Source organism: Chrysochloris asiatica, unplaced genomic scaffold (genome assembly GCF_000296735.1).
Source record: "Chrysochloris asiatica unplaced genomic scaffold, ChrAsi1.0 scaffold00151, whole genome shotgun sequence".
Lineage (NCBI taxonomy): Eukaryota > Metazoa > Chordata > Mammalia > Afrosoricida > Chrysochloridae > Chrysochloris > Chrysochloris asiatica.
Window position 1 is genome coordinate 4219002 of NW_006408669.1, and position 11757 is coordinate 4230758.

General features: G+C 43.4%; 1 protein-coding gene across 1 annotated transcript in view; it reads left to right on the forward strand.

The window, feature by feature from the left end:
* The first annotated feature begins 3135 nt into the window (after positions 1 to 3135).
* The window catches only part of GXYLT2 (glucoside xylosyltransferase 2), a 170913-nt gene continuing 162291 nt past the window's right edge, over positions 3136 to 11757 (forward strand). The window contains exon 1 of the mRNA XM_006870782.1: positions 3136 to 3386. Within this exon, the coding sequence (XP_006870844.1) occupies positions 3136 to 3386 (251 nt within the window). The remainder of the gene's footprint in view (positions 3387 to 11757) is intronic.

Below are 11757 nucleotides of genomic sequence, written 5' to 3' on the forward strand. Positions count from 1 at the left end.
ACTGTAAAGTCAATTTGAACCACAAGTTCAAACTCACCAGCTGATCCTCGAAAACCCTATACAGGGTTGCTATAGGCTGGAACCAACTCAACGGCACTTCACAACAACAACTACAATTGAGAAGAAAGGAACCCTGGTGGTGCAGTAGTTAAGCAGTCAGCTGCTAACTGACAAGTTGACAGTTCAAACCCACCCAGTGACTCTGTGGGAGAAAATCCTGGTGATCTGCTCCCATAAAGATTACAGCCTAGACAACCCTATGGGACATTTCTACTCTGTTACATTCCAGTCTATGGAATCAGAATTAATTGGATGGCACCTAACCACAACATTAATTGAAGAAACATCTTTTAGAGGAGTGGTGAAGAAAGACCTTCCCAAAGAGGTCGCTTTCAGCTGAGACTTAAAGTATCCTCCAGACGTTGAAATGCTCCCGTGCAAGGAGCTGCAAGTTCAAAGGCACAAAAGCAAGTAAGAGCCAGGCATGGTGGAGACTCCAATGAAGGCCAGTGGTTCTAGAGTGGAGTGAGTCCCAGGACCAGTGAAGTTGGAAAAATAGTCAAGGGACAAATCATGCAGGACTTAGAACCACCGAGAAGGAATTCAGAGTTTGCTTAAGGATCCATGGAAAATCCAAGGGATTAAAAAAAATTATTCTGGTTTAAGGATTGGAAGTAGGCAAGAGAAGAAACAAGGAGATAAATTTAAGCGATAATTATAATTTTTAGGCCAGAGAGCAGTCACATTTCCTAACCCTACCCACCTCCCTCGAGTCACTTCTGAGTAATGTTGTTATGTGCGTGGAGTCAATTCTGAATTCTGACTTACAGCAACCTTGTACAGGGTTTTTGAGGAGTGGCTAGTGGGTTTGAACTTGGGGTTAGCAGTCCAGTGCCACACCATAGCAAACCTAGACTGTTAATTTTTACAAGAGCAGACAGTCTCGTTTTCTCCCAAAACTGGTCACCAACCTAAGCCAGGGTTTCCAAGGCATCTTTCTCCTGCAGAGCAGCTGGCAGTTTTGAACTGCTGACTTTGAGGTTAGCAGCCCGACTCATAACCAGTATGCTATCAGAGCTCCTTAACCTAACCCATAGCAAAACCCAAGTCTAACTTATAGCGACCCTGCATAGGGTTTCTGAGAGCAGCTGGTGGATTTGAACTGATAACCATGTGATTAACAGTTCATTGCTTATCTATCCTACAGTGCCTCACCAGGACTCCAGGGATATAATTCAAGTCTGTTTCATTTGGTTTCTCGTGTCTTTGTTATAGAAGGTCTGGGTAGCTTGTGTGCCTACTTCACATCTTGCTGCCAGAGTAAATAGTTTGGTTGTTGTTAATAAGTACTGTTGAGTTTGTTCTGACTCATAGTGACGCCATATAGGGTTTCCAAGGAGCGACTGACTGGTGAGTTTGAACCAATGACTTTGTGGTTATCAGTCAAGTGCTTATCCTACAGGTTTACACCAGAAATCCCTTTATAACTGTTGTGAAGTGCTGTCAAGTCGGTTTCACCTCATAGTGATCCTGTATGGAGCAGCTGGTAAACTGGATTTGCCAACCTTGCAGTTCAAACCAATCTTGTAGCTCAGTGTTTATCCTATGCTGTTGCTGTTAAGTACTGTGGTGTTGGTTTCGACTCATAGTGACCCTGTATAGCATATCTGAGGAGCATCTGGTGGGTTTGAACTGCTGACCCTACAGCATTATTGACATGAAACAAATAGGAATGAGACCAGCAAGAACAGAGTGAGGTTTGACCTTGTGAAGCAATCGCTGTTGGTCCAGCAGAACAGATACCACTTATGTATTTTTAGAGGTAGATTTTATTTTCTTAAACTTTTCATGTGATTTGGGTAAACGTTTAGAGAGTGAATTTGTTTTCGTGACAGGGACTGCAATCCCCATAATGTAACAATAGTCATCCCACTTACTGCCCTTGAGCTTTACCACTGCCCTTTTCATCTTGTCTGCGTGATTGTCTTAAGAAGTGTGGATCTCCCTGGTTTCGCTGAAAGTTGAGCCAAAGGGTAACACAGAGCTTTTATTGGGTATCCTAGTGTGGCGCTGTGAGTTAATGCACTGGGTTGCAAAGTCGATTTGAACCGTAAACTCGGAGTTTCAAGCTCACCAGCAGCTCCTCATAAACCCTATACAGGGTTGCTGTGGTTCGGAACCGACTCGACGGCACACAATAACAGTAACAACTTTGATCCAGGCCCTGTGCTAGTTTCTTTGAATTTATTAACTTAGCATCCACAAAACTCCTTGGCAGTATTATCATTCTCATTTTGTAAGTAAGAAAATGAAGATTTAAGAAAAATTTACAACTTGCTCAGGATCACCAAGCCAAAACCGATTTCAATTCCAGATTTTTGAAATGAATTCTGTGGTTTCTTTAGACTCCATCTTTATCTGAAGTGATTTTACTGCTGCTGCTGCTGTGTGCCGTGGAGTCGGTTCCGACTCATAGCGACCCTGTACAGGGTCTCCGAGGCTGTAAATCTTCACAGGAGCAGAAAGCCTCATCTTTCTCCGCGGAACCGCTGATAGTTTTGAACTGCTGACCTTGCGTTTACAGCAGCCCGACTGGTAACCACTGCGCTCCCAAGACTCCCTACATACACAGGTAAATGAATTCAGTGAGTACTGGGAGGAATGAGGGCCATTAAGTGCGTAAGGGCATGATTGAATTCCAGAGTGGATGGAATCGTTGGGTAAACAAATGCGTTTGGATGAATGAGTGAGGAAACGTGTGGATGCACTGAAGGAGTAAATGAATCAGTGAGTGGGTGAACCAAGAGGAATGAGGGCTTTTGAGACTGAGCTCCCTGAAACCGGAGTTCCCGGCAGCTGGCCGGTGAGCGCTCGGGCGTCTACTCCACACAGTACGGTAGGCGCGGGCCGCTCCCCTCCGAGTCCCGCTCACGCCTCCCCAGTCCTTCCTCCTCCTCCACCCCCCCACCCTCCCACACACAGCCTGCAGGCAGCCGGGGTCTTAGTCCCTGGCGGGCGGGTGTAGGAGGCGGCTGCCGCGTGCTGCTGCGCTCGCCTGGCCGCCACCGCCGGGCGCACCGAGATGCGCAGAGGAGTCGCGCTGCCTAGGGGCCGCCCTCGCTGCCGCCCCGCACCATGAAGCTCCGCAACAAGGCGGCGGTGCTGCTCCTGTTGGCGCTGGCCGCGCTGCTGCTCGTGTTGCTGTCCTTGCGCGCCGGCCGCGCGGAGCCCCGCATGCTACCCGCGCGCCCCTCGTCCGCCCCGCGGCGCCACCGCGCGACGGCCGCCCCAGCAAAGGCAGCCCCGGGAACCCAGCGGCGCCGGCGCCTGCGTCCACGTCCTGAAGCCGGCCGCCGGAGCGCGGCGAGCCTGGAGAAGTTGGCGAGGTGAGTCGTGGCAGCTCCAGAATCCCATCTGGGAACCCGTGTCTGTCCCTCCACCCGTGCCAAGCCCAAGGAGGCCTTAGGCTGAAGGGACTGTCTTCAAGTTTCGCCCTCGGGCTCCCCCACTTCTGTTTCCTCCCTGCTGGAAACGTGGAACCACCTTCTAAGGACGCATTGGTTGTTAATCGCGTTACGTTTTTTGAAGAAGTGTCAAAGAAAGTGGTTTGTATATCACTTTTTTTTTAACTGTCAAGGCATATTTTTGCATTCTAGCAAACATGTTCTCTTTGTTTAATTTTTCAAAAACCATCACGATGCAAGAATGCATTATCTAGTTCTCATGTTTCACTAGAGATTTTTTGCCGAAAAGTTAGCTTTGATTTGAGTTGGAAAAACGACGCGTTTACTAAGGACCGCCTACCTCTCATTCAATCTTTAATATCCACGCCACAGAAGAGGCACGCGACCTAAGTGTATTTAGAAGAAGTTTTACTCTTAGAGAAGAGTGATGGGTAACTCGTAAAACACGGAGAGAGAGTTTCCCTATTCCTCGTTTTCTTTTTAGACTGGAGGAAAGAGTTCCACAGGAAAAAAAAAACCCTTAACCTTCGACTTTATGTTAGATACTTTCTTCTCTCCGCAAAGTTTAACACGCCTAGGCTTTTCTTTAGCGTTTTACTTCTGACCTTAGGGTTGCTGGGCCGTTCTCAAGTTAGGGATTTGAGTTCATTTCCTTTGTTGTGGAAAGCTTTTTTAACAGCCCACTCCCCCCTCCCTTAGTCCTTGAGAGTCTATTTCCTCTGTGTTGTCGGAGCTGTTGATGTTTCTAACTGCCGTTGCCAAACCCTCCTTTGCTGGTCTCCTTAATTTCTTGAAACGGTGGAATTCTTTTAGACTATAATGACTAAATCTGTGTTGGCGCTTTTGCTTTAACTAACGGGAAAGACATGAAGCTTCAAAAAGCTGGGAGGGTCAGCTTTTACTTTTCTTCTACCTCACACTGACTGTACAGATGGGTACTCAAAAGCTTTAGGGGGAAATCCAAAGATTTATGGGATTGCCAGTATTTACACCTTAAAATGCCTTACCAGCCGCTTTTAAATCGACAGCACTTACCAATAACAACATATATTCATAAGGAATTGTTGTTAAGTGTCAACGAGTCTCTACTCTGTATAGGGTTTCCAAGGAGCGGCTGGTGGGGTTTGAACCTCCAACGTTGTGATTAATAGGCCAGTAGTTATCCTACAGCTCCACACCAGGACTCATAAATATATACTATTGTTGTTGGATGCCATCAAGTGGTAGCAACTCATAGCGACCCTGTATGGAGGAGCAGCTGGTGAATTTGAACCACCCAATCTTGCAGTTCAAACTGACCTGTGGTCCAGTGCTTTATCCCAAAGCGCCACACTAGGACTCCTATAAGTATATACACTAGTTAAAATAAAGCCATTTCTGTTAGGAACATAATAGGATTTCCCCTCCTACTTAATGAGGTTTCTTAAATAGTGAATCTTGATCTTCAGGTTCAATTATAAATTTACACTAATTTGTACATCCAACAAACAACTACTAAGACAATAACAGCTGGCACCACTTAAATAGTTAATGTATTACCTGGCACAGTGCTAACAGCAGTACAGAAAACTAGATACTGTTAACCCCTACGTTACTTATGTGTTTATGGTATGGTGCTGTAGGATCAGCACTTGACTGCAAACCACAAGGTCGGCAGTTCAAACCCACCATCTGCTCCTGGGAAACCCTATACAGGATGGCTATGAATCGGAATCGACTCAACAGCACTCAACAACAACAACTTTACATATTGTTGCTGTTGTTATGTGCCATTGAACTGGTACCGACCCATAGCGACCTTTTGCACAGCAGAACGAAACACTGCCTGATCCTGGGCCAACCTCACTGCTGTTGCCACGCTTGAGTCCATAGATGATGCCACTTGACCAATCCATCTCATTGGGGTCTTCCTCTTTTTCTCTGACCCTCCACCTTACCAAACATGATGTCCTTCTCCAGCGACTGGTCCCTCCTGACAATATGTCCCAAGTATGAGAGATGAAGTTTGGCCATCCTGGCCTCCAAGGAGCACTTTGGCTGCAATTCTTCCAACACAGATCAATTGGTTCTTTTGACAGGCCATGGCACTTTCAATATTCTTCTCCAACACCATAACTCAAAAGCATCTATTCTACTATGATCTTCCTTATTCGCTGTCCAGCTTTTGCATGCATATGAGGTTATTGAAAATACCATGGCTTGGGTCAGGCACACCTTAGTCCTCAAGCTGACAGCTTTGTTCTTCAACACTTTCAAAAGGTCTTGTGCAGCAGATTTGCCTAATGCAATACTTTACATATAGTAACTATGTAATCTGCAGCATAACTCTTGTGACAATGGTTCTCAAAGTGTGGAGTATCAGCAGCAGCACTGCCGTCACCTGAGATTTATTAGAAAGCAAATTCTTGGTCCCACCTCATCCCTAATGGGGCTCAGCAATCTGTGTGTTACTAAGCCCTAAGGGGATGCTGATTCACACCCAAGCTTGAGAACTATTGCTTTGCAAAGTAAACACTAATATTATCCCCATTTTACAGACAAGGAAAGTATTGCACAAGGCTTACCAATATGTCCAAGGTTCTTGGGTAAACCAGATGCCACTGAGTTAACTGTGACTCATAATGACCCATGTGTGTCAGAGTAGATCTGTGCTCCCTGGAGTTTTCAGCGGTTGGTGTTTTGAAACTATATTCACAGGCCTTTCTTTTGAGGCAGCTCTGGGTGGACTCGAACATCCAATCTTTCTAATAGCAGCTAAGCAAACTAACCTTTCATATCACTCCAGATTCACCAGGTCAAAACCAAAGCACAGTCATTGCCTTTGAGTGGATTCTGACTCACAGCAACCCTCTAAGATGGATAGAACTGCTCCTTAGGTTTTCTGAAACTAAATCTTCAGAGGAGCTGCAGCCTCATCTTTTTCCCAGGAGTGGCTGGTGGGTTTGAACCACAAATTCTTAACCCACTGTATCACCAAGACTCCTCCAGATTCACAGTATTCGAGCAATAGGATAAAGATCCAGGCAGTCTGGGCTTAGCTCGAGCTCTTACCTGCTATGCTGATGCCATCTATCAGTCTTGCCTACATTTCATAATTTTACTGAGAGTTTTTTTTTTTTTTTCTAAAGAAACTGTCTCATTCTTCAAGGTGCTGGGAACATTGGGGCAGCATTTTCTTGTCTCTCTCAGAACAAATTGTCTCTGACTAGCAGGGGATCATGAACAGAATCCAAATGGATGTTTTAGGGAAGGACTCATTCCATGAGCAACAGTTCTTCTTGAAGCCATTTTTCTTTTTGAACCTATCTCTTAGATTATCATGAAAAATCATGGCCAACACCGTAGGAATGAAAAACTAAATTAAGCCACTTGGTAGAAGGAGGGTGAAAGCCACAGGAAGTCTCAGGCTCAAATGCATAAACATGAAAGTCTAGCGTCCTCTGGAGCAGTTGACATTTTCTAGGGCTTATTTATTGTCACTGCAGCAGAAGATTCTGAACAGGAAAAGATCCCTAAATGGATTCCTATAATGGCTTTACTAGTCTTGCCTTGGTTAAATTTTTGTGGTTGAGGAGGAATTTCAGTTTTAGAGAGGGAAGAGAGAGCCTCGTGTTTTCAGCAAGCAAGTGCCTTAATCTTTTTATGTGGCTGGAATCCAAAAGAGATGAAGGTATGTGAGCTCATTTCTCGGACTCAGGGAGGGTCAGACTTGAGGTTGCAATTAGCAGAAAGCTTGGAGTTGAATGTGTCATCGTCCACCACCTGCTAACCATCCGCACACCGTCCTTGGCTTCCCCCAGGGTACTGCTGTAAGTGAAGTTTTGCCACGTCAGCGCAGGAAACATAGCCTTCTCCTTCCACATCTTGTTTTCATTTTGGTGAAGTTTCCAGGGACTTACTTGCCTGCTTAGCAGGCCGACCCTACAATTTTGTAACTACTCATTTGTGTGCAATCTGTCCTGTGGTGACCTCCACTCTCTATACACATCCAGCCGGGAGGTAAGGGGCTGAAGTTTTAAATCAAAAGTGGGACCTAAAAATGGACGCTGTTCAGGTCAGTAGCAGTCCCAGTGCACAAGAAAAATGAAATCTTCCTTCTGTTTTGGTTTATTGGTGGTCTTTACCTGACGGACTTCCAAAAGTAATTTGAGACAACTTACATAAAAGATATATACAATAAGGCCATTGATATAGTTATTAAAAAAAAAAGTCATAAAGAAAAGGGAGAATGAGTTCTGTTTGTCAGAAACTAAGGCCAGTATTATTGCACAGATTAAGTGTTAAATTTAGCTCTAAGCTTCCTGGCAGCCATGTCAAAAAGGGAACCATAATGGGCTACCTCATTTTCACTGAAGGAGAAAAGGAAAAGTTTATTATGTGAGACTATTTGTGTTTTTCATGGAACTGAGTTCTAAAATGAGAATTTTCCTTAGGAATGGGCTTTTGACTTCAGTCTTTAGAAGATCATCTGTCCAGCTTTCCTCTGAAAACTCCCCTTTGAGCCACTTTATGGAAAAGGTATTTTAATGTAATTGTCAATGCGATATATGAAGAGAATTGAGCATCTGGAGACAGGCGAACTGCGTTCTAGTCCCAAGCCATTTCACTTCAATTTCCCCATCTCTAAATGGTTGAATCGATCCAAAAGTTTTCTGACATCTCTTCCAACTCTGACACTTGATGTCTCTGTGATGAGATCATCATGTTTATCTGCAAAATTCTAACAATGACTATTACTTAGCCCTCTGTGCTGTCTCTTGCAAAATCAGTTTCTCATTTATTCATTCCAGCGTGGAATGAGCAGTTACCGATTACTCAATCTCGGCCCTCTCCTGACCTTTATTCTTTTTTCGATTGGCTTAAATATTGCTGTTTTCTTTCTTTCTTCTTGATTGTAGTGAAAATATACTCACCAAAACATTCTCCAGTTTCACAATTCAGTGTTTATAATTAAAGGATACTGATTACGTTGTATCATGTTGTATCACCAAGACAGCGATCCTTTTCCAAAATATTCCACCATCATTAGCATAAACTCAATACCCACCCCCCCAAAATTCCTTTTCCCGCCGTTTTCCTTACCATTATTATTAACATTAGCCATGTTTGGTTTCTATCTATTTGCTTATTTCATATACCTGATATTGTACAATATCTGTCTTTGTGCAAACACCTTATTTTGCTCAGCGTAATGTTTTCAAGGCTCCTTCTTGTTGTGGTGTGCTCCAGAGCTTCTTTTCTCTTTATGCTACATAATGTTCCTTTGTATGTACAGATTGTGTTTTGTTTATCCATTCATCTGTTGATGGGCATCTCAGTTGATTCCACCTTTTGACTCTTGTGAAAAATGCTTCAATGAACATTGGCAGACAGATTTCTGTTTGCAAGGCTACAGCTTTCCTTTAAAAGATGGTCTTGGGGGAGTAGTTAATTCAGCATTCCAGAAACAGAGGACCCTAAGGCCATCAACAGAGAACTGCACGAGTAGAAGGTGGGACTCTATCCAGAGAAGCAGCAACGCCAGAAATAGAGGCAGAGACGAGAAGAGGACAAGGAGAGAGAGAGCAGCTGAGGACTCTAGACTCATGGAAAAAGAAAGGCTGTGTGCGGGTGGCCAGGAGGCAGGCTTGCACGATGTGCCTTTGGTTGTTTAAATTACTATATATTCATGAGTGTTTTTGTGTATATTAAAAACAACAACAACAACAATACCAGAGGGAATGGAAGCAAATACTGTTAAATAATGATGTATGGAGGAGATTGTAATCATTGCAATGAAATGAAATACGATAGGAAGAGTGCAAAATCGATGTTCTCCCATGTAAACTCTCACTGAATTCACAATAAAAGCTTAAAAAAAAAAAAGGTTTCTAAGGCAGACCTAGGCTACCCCTTAGTCCTGTGATGTTCCTCTGTCGTTGTATTGTGTAGTCATCAGCAAGTGTTTATTGAGCATATCTATTTTGTACCAGGCAATTACTGTGCAATGGTGAATAGAGTTGCAGCCCTCCCAGAATTATTGGTTGGCAGTAGGGGTGGCAGGCAGAAATAACACAGAAAGACATAAGCTATACTTGGTGTACTTGGCAGCCTCCCTGCTGCCCCAGTGAGAGGAAACAGGTGTATTTGTTCATCAAGAGTCACCATTTCCTGTAGTTTCCTTTGTTCTCTTCAACACATCTTCCCAGAGGGTTAGTCAGAATACAGGTCTCATTAAAGAGAGCTGTTATATAGCAGAATACAAAGTCTATGGCCATCCTTCTATAATTAGCTGTTTCAAGTGTGTTGAAGTTTCTATATATTGTACACCATCTTTGATATTCCACAGTGCGGAGTTGTGATTCTGTTCAACATTCTTTTTATGTATTTTTTTTTTTTACTTTTTATTGTAAATTAAGTGAAGGTGCAGAGCATATCATTAGTTTTTACATTCAACAATTTACACACATTTCGCTTCATCTCACTGATTACAATCCCCTCAATATAATATCACGCATTCCATTTCCTCCCTATGTTTTCTGTCTCCATTCCTTTTCCTTTCCTAACCCTTTTCAACTTTGTCCTTGGGTAAATGCTGTTATTTTGATCTCCACAGGTTGACTCTTGTAAGGAGTGTGGGCCTCACTAGTATTGTTGTGCCATTTATATGTTTGTCTATTGTTTGGCTGAAAGTTGAACCACAGGTGTGAGTTCAGTTCCAGGTCTGAAAGGTGACTAAGGGTCAAAGCCAGGTCTTTTTTATGATTTTGAGTTTTGTTCCACATTTTCTCCCATTCTGTCCAGGACCATATAATGTGATCGTTTTTAGAACAGTTAGTGGTAGCCAGGCTCCATCTAGCGCTTCTGACCTCAGGATTACGGAGACTGAGGGTCGTATGGTCCATTAGTCTAATGGACTGACTGTTTCCATGCATCTTCTGTTTTTTTCACTCTGCTTTTCTCTAGACAAGGAAAGATCAATAGTTGAACCTTAGATGGCCACTCACAAGTTTGTTTTTTTAACTTTTTATTGTGAATTGAGTGAAGGTTAACAGACAAGATCATCAGCTTTACAGTCAGCAAACTATACTTTGTTTCATCTCAATGATTACAATCCTCTCCCTACAACAACAGTGATGCTACTTCCCACTGTGGTTTGCCTTTCACATCTAATATTTAACAAATGAACAAAGAAAAACTATTTGATGTGTATGTTATATTCTTTTAAATGTCCTAAGGGTATATTTTACAAGCCAGCCTCCTCCCCACAGGCACACAACCTTCTTCAGTCCATGGGCTTAGAGCCCACAGCTGCTCTATCTCTGCACACCACGGTCTCTGCTGTTGCTATTTTTCTAGGTAGGATCTCACGCTCAACTCATGCTCTTCCTTCTTGATGGTCCTGAGATCCTCTGTTTCTGAAAAGAAAGATTAACTTCTTCCCCCCTTTAGTTTCACATCATCTACAATTAGAGTTGTGACAATCACAATTAATCCTGCTAACAATTACTCACAATTAAATAATAAAATTCTATCAGCATCATCCTCTGTCCCCTTTTACGTGATTCATCTGGAAAAGAGGAAAATTATTCACTGGGGATTCTACCTTCCCCCCTTCATTCGGAAATTAAGCACACTCATGGAAACTTGTAAGCCAGTCATTTTGTGCTTTTATACCGCCCCCCCCAATTTTTGATAACCAGTGTCTAGATTACTCATCCCTATCAACCCAGTGCACTGTGGAAGCAAGTTTGTTCCTTGATATGAAGACTCCTTCCTTTCTAGTTTGAATTTTGAGCAACTGCATCCATAAGCAAAGGTTCAGCTCATCAAATTGTAGCAATTTACACTTATAGTATCAAGCATCATTATCTTCATCTGGTCAAGTTCTGGTCAGCTAGCCATCCAAGCTAGGTCAAATGGGTACTAGCTGCAAGTTTGGGAATTCACGCATGCCTCCCTCCATTTCAGAAAAGTTGGTTGCTTCACTGTCCATCTAACCACCAGGGGCTAAGTCAGTGCCAACCGTCTCTGGAGTTCACACATCTCCATAAGCTTCATACCAGGCCTTCCTCTTCTCTCTCTCATCTTGAAGTCAGCAGGCGCCGGAGCATAGGCAAAGTCAGCCCAAGTCTTCCTTGCTGCATTTCCCCTGCTTTCACTCACAGGTAGTTCCAGGTGGTCAGCAGTGAGCATACTATACTAGACTGATTTCAGGTTCCCTTTGCGTTTCAGTCTTAGGAGGGGATTTCTCCTGCTGGACTGATTGCTTTTTTGTGTTTTTTAAAATTTATTTTTTTTATTTTTTTTATTT